This window comes from Nerophis lumbriciformis, linkage group LG22, assembly GCF_033978685.3.
Source record: "Nerophis lumbriciformis linkage group LG22, RoL_Nlum_v2.1, whole genome shotgun sequence".
NCBI classification, from domain to species: domain Eukaryota; kingdom Metazoa; phylum Chordata; class Actinopteri; order Syngnathiformes; family Syngnathidae; genus Nerophis; species Nerophis lumbriciformis.
Window position 1 is genome coordinate 4,937,065 of NC_084569.2, and position 13,815 is coordinate 4,950,879.

The 13,815-nt window shown below is 34.3% G+C and overlaps 1 protein-coding gene across 3 annotated transcripts in view; it reads left to right on the plus strand.

Moving 5' to 3' along the window:
- Positions 1 to 13,815, plus strand: part of cep112 (centrosomal protein 112) — a 473,259-nt gene that overhangs the window by 102,370 nt on the left and 357,074 nt on the right. For all 3 annotated transcript variants that reach the window (XM_061974375.1, XM_061974374.2, XM_061974373.2), the window contains one exon: positions 385 to 528. In XM_061974375.1, the coding sequence (XP_061830359.1) occupies positions 385 to 528 (144 nt within the window). The remainder of the gene's footprint in view (positions 1 to 384; positions 529 to 13,815) is intronic.

Here is a 13,815-nt window from a genome sequence, read left to right on the forward strand (position 1 = left end):
GCTCCTGCTGAAAATCGGAACTATTTCGGGAGAATATTTGTTCCGGGAGGTTTTCGGGAGAGGCGCTGAATTTCGGGAGTCTCCCGGAAAATTCGGGAGGGTTGGCAAGTATGAATTAGATTGACTAATATTATCATCTTATTATCCTTCAACAATAAAGTCATACATTTCTAATGATGAAAAACGTAATACTTCAAAGTTTGTTGGATCTTTGTTGATACACATAATGTATTTAGCATTTTTAATTGTCACGCAAGTGGAGAAAGTAGTTAACGGACCTGAAAAGCACAAAAACACTATCGTGACCATACTTTTAAGGTTTGTTGCTTTGTTTGTGTTCGTGAGTAAGATAATGGCGTGTATCATTTATGCGATTTCTTCCAGCTGCATGCAGTCGTGGCAGACATGGAGCAGGAGAAGTTCGAACTGCAAAAGAAGCATTCGGACAATATCCAAGAGCTGCTGGAGAACACCAAGATAAGGCTGGCAAAGATGGAGTCAGAGTATAACGCTCGCTCACAATCCACTGTGAGTACAACATTTGGGTGTTTCTGTGTGTGCATCGACACATTTCGGGCTTTCACGTCTTTAGTAAGATATGTTAGGACAGGGGTGCTCACACTTTTTCTGCAGGCGAGCTACTTTTCAATTGATCAAGTCATGGGGATCTACCTCATTCATATATATAATTTACATTCACTTATTTATGAAATATATGTTTTTGTTAATAAGTTAAAGGTGTTTAATGATAATGCAAGCATGTTTAACACATATAGTTAATATTGTTAATAAGTTAAAGGTGTGTAATGATAATACAAGCATGTTTAACACATATAGTTAATATTGGTAATAAGTTAAAGGTGTTTAAAGATAATGCAAGCATGTTTAACACTTATAGTTAATATTGGTAATAAGTTAAAGGTGTTTAAAGATAATACAAGCATGTTTAACACATATAGTTAATATTGTTAACAAGTTAAAGGTGTTTAATGATAATACAAGCATGTTTAACACATAGTTAATATTGTTAATAAGTTAAAGGTGTTTAAAGATAATGCAAGCATGTTTAACACATATAGTTAATATTGTTAACAAGTTAACGATGTTTAATGATAATACAAGCATGTTTAACACATATAGTTAATATTGTTAACAAGTTAAAGGTGTTTAAAGATAATACAAGCATGTTTAACACATAGTTAATATTGTTAACAAGTTAAAGGTTTTTAATGATAATACAAGCATGTTTAACACATATGGTTAATATTGTTAATCAATTAAAGGTGTTTAATGATAATACAAGCATGTTTAACACATATAGTTAATATTGTTAATAAGTTGAAGGTGTTTAAAGATAATACAAGCATGTTTAATACATATAGTTAATATTGTTAACAAGTTAAAGGTGTTTAAAGATAATGCAAGCATGTTTAACACATATAGTTAATATTGTTAATAAGTTAAAGGTGTTTAAATATAATACAAGCATGTTTAACACATATAGTTAATATTGTTAACAAGTTAAAGGTGTTTAATGATAATGCAAGCATGTTTAACACATATAGTTAATATTGTTAATACATTAAAGGTGTTTAATGATAATGCAATCATGTTTAACACATAGTTAATATTGTTAATAAATTAAAGGTGTTTAATGATAATACAAGCATGTTTAACACATATAGTTAATATTGTTAACAAGTTAAGGTGTTTAAAGATAATGCAAGCATGTTTAACACATATAGTTAATATTGTTAACAAGTTAAAGGTGTTTAATGATAATACAAGCATGTTTAACACATATAGTTAATATTGTTAATACATTAAAGGTGTTTAATGATAATACAAGAATGTTTAATACATATAGTTAATATTGTTAATAAATTAAAGGTGTTTAATGATAATACAAGCATGTTTAACACATATAGTTAATATTGTTAATAAGTTAAAGGTGTTTAAAGATAATGCAAGCATGTTTAACACATATAGTTAATATTGTTAACAAGTTAAGGTGTTTAAAGATAATGCAAGCATGTTTAACACATATAGTTAATATTGTTAACAAGTTAAGGTGTTTAAAGATAATACAAGCATGTTTAACACATATAGTTAATATTGTTAACAAGTTAAGGTGTTTAAAGATAATGCAAGCATGTTTAACACATATAGTTAATATTGTTAATAAGTTAAAGGTGTTTAAAGATAATGCAAGCATGTTTAACACATATAGTTAATATTGTTAACAAGTTAAGGTGTTTAAAGATAATGCAAGCATGTTTAACACATATAGTTAATATTGTTAATAAGTTAAAGGTGTTTAAAGATAATACAAGCATGTTTAACACATATAGATTCCTTTCTTTCATGAAGACAAAAATATAAGTTGGTGTATTACCTGATTGTGATGACTTGCATTGATAGGAATCAGACAGTGGTGCTAAAAACGTCCGCATTTTCGAATGGAGGAGAGAAAAGTCCTCCTTTCTGTCCAATACCACATGAAAGTGGTTGGTTTTTGGCATCTTATTTGTCCAGCTTCCGTACTCCTTTGTATACACTTTACAAGAAATACATTGTCGACAAACTCCGTAGCTTGCTAGTTTGTGCACGCCAGCTTTCTGAGACTCTTATTTTGTTAGCACAACTGTGCAACTGTGCAGTCGGTCTTTGGAGTTTTGACGACAGGTACGGCGCCAGAGTCTGTTGAAATAAAGTGTTTCTCGCCTTCCAGTCGGTAATTTTAAAGAGCTGGCAGCAGCCAGCGTCATCTCAGAAGACCCTCGGGTGCCGTGAATGTCAATCAAGTGACGTCATAGTGAAGATTTATGATCGCTCATTTTTAGGACTATTTTTTTAATGCCTGGCTGGTGATCGACTGACACACCCGCCGAGATCGACCGGTAGCTCGCGATCGACGTAATGAGCACCCCTGTGTTAGGACATCGCATCACAGTGCTTAAAGCTACTGCATGCATGCAACATAATACTGAGTATTTCTGCTTTTTACTTCTACACTCTGTCAAGACTAATACATAACTTAAATAACTGCAATTTTTCTCTAAGAAGATATTTCAATTAGCTGATTCTTTGTATAAACAAAACACAAATGTATAAGAAATCCTGTGAAATGAATAAGGGTGAAACTTTATATTAGAGCTGCAGCTATCGAATATTTTAGTAATCGAGTATTCTATCGAATATCCCGATCGATTAATCGAGTGATCGAATCAATCATATTTTTGCTTAATTAAGGTGTAATTATTAGTGGTGTAACGGTACACAAAAATTTCGGTTCGGTACGTACCTCGGTTTAGAGGTCACGGTTCGGTTCATGTTCGGTACAGTAAGAAAACAACAAAATAAAGTAAATTATTATACATAAACTGTGTTTACCAATAATTTAGCTTAAAAACATTTTTTTTCCCCAATCATTCGGGTAGTGTTGTGTAATGCAGTATTTTGTGTCTATTTAGGTATGGTTAACCTGAGTGCTGAAATCGTGGAAAAATATATGTTCTTAGCGCGCCTGAAATGGGCACTATAGATAAGGTATGTAATAGAACCTTTTTCTGCGGGGGGAATGTTTGTGACCGCCATAGACAGGTGGCCACTAACACAGGTTTAACTCTATATTATCATTATATGGTCGGTATTTTTAATCATCAAAAATATTTTGTTTTCTTTTGTTATTGTTTAGAAACACAGAAAATAAGTCACTGGACACAGAAGGGATACAAGGGCCAAAATCAATGGATTTACAGTAAATAAGCCATTAGTAGGGAACAATTTAAATATTTAAAGGGGAACATTATCAGCAGACCTATGTAAGCGTCAATATATACCTTGATGTTGCAGAAAAAAGACCATATATTTTTTTTAACCGATTTCCAAACTCTAAATGGGTGAATTTTGGCGAATTAAACGCCTTTCTAATATTCGCTCTCGGACGTGACGTCACATCGGGAAGCAATCCGCCATTTTCTCAAACACCGAGTCAAATCAGCTCTGTTTTTTTCCGTTTTTTCGACTGTTTTCCGTACCTTGAAGACATCATGCCTCGTCGGTGTGTTGTCGGAGGGTGTAACAACACCAACAGGGACGGATTTAAGTTGCACCAGTGGCCCAAAGATGCCAAAGTGGCAAGAAATTGGACGAAATTTGTTCCGCACACTTTACCGACGAAAGCTATGCTACGACAGAGATGGCAAGAATGTGTGGATATCCTGCGACACTCAAAGCAGATGCATTTCCAACCATAAAGTCAAAGAAATCTGCCGCCAGACCCCCATTGAATCTGCCGGAGTGTGTGAGCAATTCAGGGACAAAGGACCTCGGTAGCACGGCGAGAAATGGCGGCAGTTTGTTCCCGCAGACGAGCGAGCTAAACCCCTGTTGCGTTTTGGACCAGTTGTTCCTCCCAGGGAATTCAAGTCACAAGTCGCTCCCAAGCTCTTTACGACACTTAATGCTGAGTTGAAAAACCACCAGAGACAGAATAGGTATTTTGTAATATATTGGCAAAGCTTTGCAGATATACTTTCACAGAAACAGCATAGAACATTCGGATCGCCCCGCTAAAATGGTCTGTCTTCTGTCGGAGGCAGATATTTACATATATCCGAATTTAAGTTGTACTTCTTCCATTTCTTTGTCATATTTGAAAACAGCTCGTGTTTTCCATTTCTTCTCTTGATGCTCTGTCAGCAAGTATACTGTGTGTGTTAACCTTGAGTTCTTTGGAATGTGTTTTGACTAGCATTTGTTTTGTCTACAGAGATGGGACGAGAGAGAGGGTGGTGGGATCGGGAGGACAGACCATTTTGGGAGGCGCAATAGAATGTTCTAGGGCTAGACTGGTCTCAATCAATGTATATTGGCAAAGCTTTGAGAATATACAACAAAATACCTATTCTGTCTCTGGTGGTTTTTCAACTCAGCTTTAAGTGTCGAAAAGAACTTGGGAGCGAATTGTGACTTGAATTCCCTGGGAGGAACAACTGGTCCAAAACGCAACACTTCCCAACCCCAAAACCCCCTCTTTTCTTCCCTCTCCCTAGTCATAATACATGCACATCGTCTCCCTAGTCAAAATACATTCCAAAGAACTCAAGGTTAACACACACAGTTTACTTGCTGGAAAAGGAAAGAAAATGAAATGGAAAACACGAGCTGTTTTCAAATATGACTATGAAAGAAAATAAGTAACACTAAAATTCGGATATATGTAAATATCTGCCTCCGACACTCCCTGGATGTCTTGGCTCACACCGTCCCTTATGCCACCGAAGATGATCAAGAGAAGAATATCGACCCTAGCTTCCCTGGCCTGCGGACATCAACTCCAAAACTGGACAGATCAGCTTTCAGGAAAAGAGCGCGGATGAGGGTATGTCTACAGAATATATTAATTGATGAAAATTGGGCTGTCTGCACTCTCAAAGTGCATGTTGTTGCCAAATGTATTTCATATGCTGTAAACCTAGTTCATAGTTGTTAGTTTCCTTTAATGCCAAACAAACACATACCAATCGTTGGTTAGAAGGCGATCGCCGAATTCGTCCTCGCTTTCTCCCGTGTCGTTTTCGTGGGTTTCGCTTGCATACGGTTCAAACCGATATGGCTCAATAGCTTCAGTTTCTTCTTCAATTTGGTTTTCGCTACCTGCCTCCACACTACAACCATCCGTTTCAATACATGCGTAATCTGTTGAATCGCTTAAGCCGCTGAAATCCGAGTCTGAATCCGAGCTAATGTCGCTATAGCTTGCTGTTCTATGCGCCATGTTTGTTTGTATTGGCATCACTATGTGACGTCACAGGAAAATGGACGGGTGTATATAACGATGGTTAAAATCAGGCACTTTGAAGCTTTTTTTAGGGATATTGGGTGATGGGTAAAATTTTGAAAAAAACTTTGAAAAATAAAATAAGCCACTGGGAACTGATTTTTAATGGTTTTTAACCCTTCTGAAATTGTGATAATGTTCCCCTTTAATGTGGCTTAATCACCACCAGGGGCCATAATGTGACATGCCTCACAAATAGCATTGTGTCGTCAGTAACGGGGGCTTGTCATGCTGCATGGATCACACATATTGCCACTTGTCTTAAATCTGTCAGCAAGCTCACATTTGAAAGGCATCAAACAGTGGACAGTGTGGGGCCCGAAGGTAAGGCCTCTTGTTTTAATAATTAAGGACAGACAAGGTCTATGAGGATAAAAAGAGCCCTCTGTCAATTGTATCTTAGCTGTTTTACTACACACACACACACACACACACACACACACACACACACACACACACGCACACACACGCGCACACACTCTTGTATTTGCTACCTTCTTGAAACCTCCGAAAAATAATTACCTCTTTAGGACCAGCCTTTCTAGATATATAAAGATGTGTATTTACAACATGAATAATATATACATACTATGCAAATATAAAAAAGCTTGTTGTGAAAAATGAGTTGGAATTTCACAAGAAAGAGGTCACAATTTCACAAGAAAAACTTAGAATTTTGGCAGTATTATAATAAAAGTCGTCATTTTACTCAACGCAAGTCAACGTTTTGCAAGAAAAACTGAACATTTGTGCAATATTAAGATAAAATTTGGAATGTTACTCAATAACAGTCGCAATCTTACAAGAAAAACTTAACATTTTGGCAATTTTATGAAAAGAGTCGTCATTTTACTCGACAAAAGTCACAATTTTATAAGACAACTTGAACATTTTGGCAATATTATAACAATATTTAGATGACAAAGTCATAATTTTACTCAAAAAATGTCACTGTTTTACAAGAACAACAAAATAATTGGCAATATTGTGATAAAAGCCAGAATTTTACATGACAAATGTCACCATTTTGCATTATAAAGTAATAATTTTACATAAAAAAAGTAATAATTTTACGAGAAAATATTGCAATATAACACATTCTTGTATTTGTTACCTTCTTGAGACCTGAGAAAAATGCCTACCTCTTTAGGACCAGCCTTTCTAGATATATAAAGATGTGTATTTACAACATGAATAATATATACATACTGTGCAAATATTAAAAAGCTTGTTGTGAAAAATGAGTTGGAATTTCACAAGAAAGAGGTCACAATTTCACAAAAAAAACGTAGAATTTTGGCAGTATTATAATAAAAGTCGTCATTTTACTCAATGCAAGTCAACATTTTACAAGAAAAACTGAACATTTGTGCAATATTAAGATAAAAGTTGGAATTTGACTCAATAACAGTCGCAATTTTACAAGAAAAGCTTAACATTTTGGCAATTTTATGAAAAGAGTCGTCATTTTACTCGACAAAAGTCACAATTTTATAAGAAAACTTGAACATTTTGGCAATATTATAACAATATTTAGATGACAAAGTCATCATTTTACTCAAAAAATGTCACTGTTTTACAAGAACAACAAAATAATTGGCAATATTGTGATAAAAGCCAGAATTTTACATGACAAATGTCACCATTTTGCATTATAAAGTAATAATTTTACATAAAAAAGTAATAATTTTACGAGAAAATATTGCAATATAACACATTCTTGTATTTGTTACCTTCTTGAGACCTGAGAAAAATGCCTCCTCTTTAGGACCAGCCTTTCTAGATATATAAAGATGTGTATTTACAACATGAATAATATATACATACTATGCAAATGTTAAAAAGCTTGTTGTGAAAAATGAGTTGGAATTTCACAAGAAAGAGGTCACAATTTCACAAAAAAACCGTAGAATTTTGGCAGTATTATAATAAAAATCGTCATTTTACTCAATGCAAGTCAACATTTTACAAGAAAAACTGAACATTTGTGCAATATTAAGATAAAAGTTGGACTTTTACTCAATAACATTCGCAATTTTACAAGAAAAGCTTAAAATGTTGGCACTTTTATGAAAAGAGTCGTAATTTTACTCGACAAAAGTCACAATTTTATAAGAAAACTGTAAAATGTTGACGATGTTATAATAGTAATCGGAATTTAACTTGGCAAAATAATGACAAAAGTTATAATTTTACTCTTAACAAAAGTCACTGTTTTACAAGAACAACAAAAACATTTGCAATATTGTGATAAAAGATGTCACCAGCAGGGGTGCAAATGAGATCTCTATTTTTTGTTTTTTGCAATGTGCTTAAGGCCGATGACAAAGGAGTCACAGACCACAGATGGCCCCTGTGCCGCACTTTGGGCAACCCAGCTGTAGAAGCTAACTGTTAATGGCCACTATAGTCTTAGTAGCGTAGTGTATTTGTTCATCCTATGGTCACATATGGGTTGTCTTACGTCAGCGCCGGAAGTCGCAAAATCAGCTGTTCACTTGGTCGTTTTTTTCGGGGATGAATAGAGAAGTCCTTCTTTAGCTTGTTTTATCATATATTGCTTCCATTGCATCTGTCAATGTTTGCTTTTGTATGCACATTAAATCAACCAAAAATCCAGACTTTGGAGCAATGTTCACGGACTCTAGTATTAGGCTCTCTATTAGATGCAATGGTTTTCCGTATTGGGACCATGATCATGATCATGATCCTCATATGGAAGCTACTTTTCCTTGTTGATGCCACAAGAAGTGTAGAAATACAAGAAAAAACACACACACACACACACACACACACACACACACACACACACACACACACACACACACACACACACACATTCTTGTATTTGTTACCTTCTTGAGACCGAAAATGCCTACCTCTTTAGGACCAGCCTTTCTAGATATATAAAGATGTGTATTTACAACATTAATAATATATACATACTATGCAAATATAAAAAAGCTTGTTGTGAAAAATGAGTTGGAATTTCACAAGAAAAAAGTCACAATTTCACAAGAAAAACTTAGCATTTTGGGAGTATTATAATAAAAGTCCTCATTTTACTCAACGCAAGTCGAAATTTTCCAAGAAAAACTGAACATTTGTGCAATATTATGATAAAAGTTGGAATTTTACTCAATAACAGTTGCAATTTTACAGGAAAAGCTTAAAATGTCACAATTTTGTGAAAAGAGTCGTAATTTTACTCAACAAAAGTCACAATTGTATAAGAAAACTAACATTTTGGCAATATTATAATAATCATCGGAATTTCGCTTGGCAAAATTATAACAAAAGTCATAATTTTATTTTAAAAAATGTCACTATTTTATAAGAACAGAAAAATTGGCATGATTGCGATAAAAGTAAAAAAAAAAAAAAAAATTTGCATTAAAAAGTAGTACTTTTACATAAAATAAAGAAAATATTGCAATATCACAGAAACAGGAAGAATATGAGAAACTATTCTCAATTTTATAAGAAAAAAGTTGAGAAATTGGTTGAAAAAGACTGCTTTTAGTTCATTTATTTAGTTTTTTAATTTTTTGTTTGTAATTGGTTTTTAATCTTCATTATTTACTTCAAATTATTACAGTATGTCTCTATCTACATATTTGATTTTTTTTTTTTTAATTGAATTTTGGCCAAAGGGGGCGCATTTCAATATCTTACACACACTTGTTATTTCATATGTTGACCAGAGGGGGAGCACTTTTAAAAGCGACACACAGTCAATGTGAAAATCCCTCCTTTTTAGGACCACCCTCATTTTGATAGATGTCACCAGCAGGGGTGCAAATGAGACCTTCTCTATTAGATGCAATGTTATTGATTTATGTCATCACTTGTTCACACCTCCTCATATGGAAGATACTTTTCCTTCTTCATGTCTAAGAAAAGGCATTGAAGCTTAGGGAAGGCTATGCAGAACCAAACAAAAACTGAACTGGCTACAAAGTAAACAAAAACAGAATGCTGGACGACAGCAAAGACTTACTGTTATGTAAAAGAAAAGGGGTAGGATTAAATAAGCTCTGCTTCTCCCTACTCCTTTTCGAACATGTTGAAAAGAGAAACTGGAAATTGTGATGCATCATGTTGTATGCTCGCATGTTCGAAATAAACTCAAACTCAACTCAACTCAACTCAAGAAGGCTAGCAATACAAGAACACACACACACACACACACACACACACACACACACACACACACACACACACACACACACACACACACACACACACACACACACACATACACAATAAAGTATGTTCAAAGTGAACTTATCTCAGATGAGTTATCAGTCACTATATCCAAATGTCAACATGTCTCCAAGCCTTTCATTTTGCGACGGTTTATCTTCTGTATTGATGTGTTATGTAGTTTATTCATATTTACAGTAAAATGTAACAGTTAAACCTCCCCTCCACAGAATATGAAGGAAGGGAGTGTAGATATGAGAACATGGAGATACTGTATGTGCATGAATGTTATCTCTGCTCGTAGCCTCGCAGACACAGTGCCTGAGTGGGTGCTTGACCATAAAAGACAAGCCGGTATCTTTTGAAGTGTTGCGCCAGGCCATCTCTTCATTGTAGTCCATTTTCCATCCGCCACATAGAAATAGGTCAGAATAAAGATATGGACATTTTTTGGTATTAAGGGAAAGAATAGGTCACATATGTGTGTGTTCATATGTTGTTGTTAAACGAGCAAAATCGTTTCATGGAACTTTTTAGTCGGATTTTCCTCCAAAATAGTGCTTGAATTAGTAAACGGTGGAGTTTCTGTGGCCGTATTTGTCACGTTCAAACACAGGACATCTATTAAACAAGACAAAAGGCAAGGAATCAAACAGAGACAGAATTCAATTTGGACTCAATATTGAGGAGAGACATGGCCACTGCACTCTCTGCACAGTCCTGCACCACGCTCTGACGAAGAAGGTTTTCGTCTCCTCTTTTAATTCAGATGTTCCATGTTCACGCACCAACATATGTCACAGCAGGAATGGTAAGTGTGTAAAAGAGTCATTGTTTTCGGTCGCTTTGAAGACCAAGAAGTGGGATTTCTCGGGCTTGGGCTCTTCCTGGATCCAGCTGGGGCAGGTGTTGGAGGACAATGGATAACCCCTCCCGTCTCCTGACCACAGGGACTTCAAGAGGGCAGCGGGTCGTAAATAGCGTTGACTTCAGTTACCAAATAGTTGGAGGAGAGTTTGTGAAATACTTCAAAGAGAGTTCGTTTAACACTTCAAAGAGAGTTCCTCTGGGAGTTGAGCAGATCCTGCCATCTGTCCGTGTTGAAATCACAGTGGCGTTTCACGAGCCTTCTTCCTCTTGTTAGGCCTCGAAAGACAGCATTCATAATACAACGTTTCTTTTGTGATAACTTACAAACAATTATTCCAACAGTATTTGTTTGGATTCCAAACCAAATTTGATTTCCTTTTCCTTATCAAAAATGACAAAACTGGAATGATCTGTTTTAGCATCAAACTGCTGCCATTCTAAAACCTGTATTTGTACACACTGTCTTTTTAGTAGCAATCTCACATTAACTGTCATACGATTGGAAAAAATAGGTTAACTATTAGTTAAAAACAACCGGTACTAGTATAGTATTGCAGTACTAATGAATTAAAAACGGTACTATACTTTTTGAAAAGGACCGGTTCACCATTTTTTTTTTTTTACAGTCATGATATTGCTGGTTTTACGAGCAGAGGAGCATGTTCGTCAGCGCACACACACAGAGTACTTACAAGCAGACACAGTGTGTAGACAGAAAAGGGAGAACGGACACATTTTGGCGTAAAAAGTAAAGATAAAGGTGAAGTTATAACACTGAAACACCCTCAGGAAGAGGTGCTTTAAAACACGGCTAGCTCGTTAGTGGCTAATGTCCATCCGCAATTGTCAGTGTTTTAGCTTCTTCTAAATCACTAATCCTCACCTCCATGGCGACAAATAAAGTACGTTTCTTACAAGTATCATTATCACTGCAGGACTAGGAATAGCTAAACATGCTTCACTACACACTGGAGGAGGATACAATAGCTCACCAGCTTCACAATGTAAACAAACGCCATGGGTGGATCTACACCTGACATCCACTGTAATGATACCAAGTACAAGAGCGTATCTAGTCGATACTACTATGATTACATCGATATTTTTTTATCGTCACAAAATCTTTATTTTTTTAATCATATTATATTTATATAGTCAGTAAATATGTCCCTGGACACATGAGGGCTTTGAATATGACCAATGTATGATCCTGTAACTACTTGGTATCGGATCGATACCTAAATGTGTTGTATCATCCACAACTAATGTAAAGTATCCAAAGAAGAGAAGAATAAGTGATTATTACATTTTAACAGAAGTGTAGATAGAACATGTTAAAAGAGAAAATAAGCAGATAATAATAATAATACATTTTTACAGCTTGTCCTTAATAATGTGTACAAAATAATAGGTGTATAAATGACACAATATGTTACTGCATACGACTAATTAGGAGTCTTTGTTTGTTTACTTACTACTAAAAGACAAGTTCGCTATTTTATTTAAGGACTAAATTGCAATAATAATAATAATAGATTTTATTTGTTAAAAGCACTTTACATTGAGCAAACAACCTCAAAGTGCTACAGTGTATTAAAAAAATAAAAATAATAAAAAGTTAATGAAAAATAAATACAAATAAAAACTAGAACAGCCTAATAGCTAGAACTAGTATGCATATATCTATAAAAAAAAAAAAGGCTTTTTTTTAAAAAGAAGGGTTTTTAAGCCTTTTTTTAAAAGCATCCACAGTCTGTGGTGCCCTCAGGTGGTCAGGGAGACACAATATGTTACTGCATATGTCAGCAGACTAATTAGGAGTCTTTGTTTGTTTACTTACTACTAAAAGACAAGTTGTCTAGTATGTTCACTATTTTATTTAAACAAGTTCGCTATTTTATTTAAGGACTAAATTGCAATAATAATAATAATAATAATATATTTTATTTGTTAAAAGCACTTTACATTGAGCAAACAACCTCAAAGTGCTACAGTGTATTAAAAAAATAAAAATAATAAAAAGTTCATGAAAAATAAATACAAATAAAAACTAGAACAGCCTAATAGCTACAACTAGTATGCATATATCTATTAAAAAAAAGGCTTTTTAAAAAAAAAAAAAGGGTTTTTAAGCCTTTTTTTTAAAGCATCCACAGTCTGTGGTGCCCTCAGGTGGTCAGGGAGACACAATATGTTACTGCATATGTCAGCAGACTAATTAGGAGTCTTTGTTTGTTTACTTACTACTAAAAGACAAGTTCGCTATTTTATTTAAGGACTAAATTGCAATAATAATAATAATAATAATAATAATAGATTTTATTTGTTAAAAGCACTTTACATTGAGCAAACAACCTCAAAGTGCTACAGTGTATTAAAAAAATTAAAATAATAAAAAGTTAATGAAAAATAAATACAAATAAAAACTAGAACAGCCTAATAGCTAGAACTAGTATGCATATATCTATAAAAAAAAAAAAAAAAGGCTTTTTTTTAAAAGAAGGGTTTTTAAGCCTTTTTTTAAAAGCATCCACAGTCTGTGGTGCCCTCAGGTGGTCAGGGAGACACAATATGTTACTGCATATGTCAGCAGACTAATTAGGAGTCTTTGTTTGTTTACTTACTACTAAAAGACAAGTTGTCTAGTATGTTCACTATTTTATTTAAGGACAAACTTGCAATAATAAACATATGTTTCATGTACACTAACATTTTTTTGTTAAGTAAAGTCAATAATGACATTTTTTGTGGTCCCCTTTATTTAAAAAAAGTATCAAAGTATTGACAAGTATCAAAATACATTTTGGTACCGGTACCGGTACCAGAATATTGGTTTCGAGACAACCTTACTCCAACAAATACATGAGAAAATCTTAAATGTGCTTCATGCATGT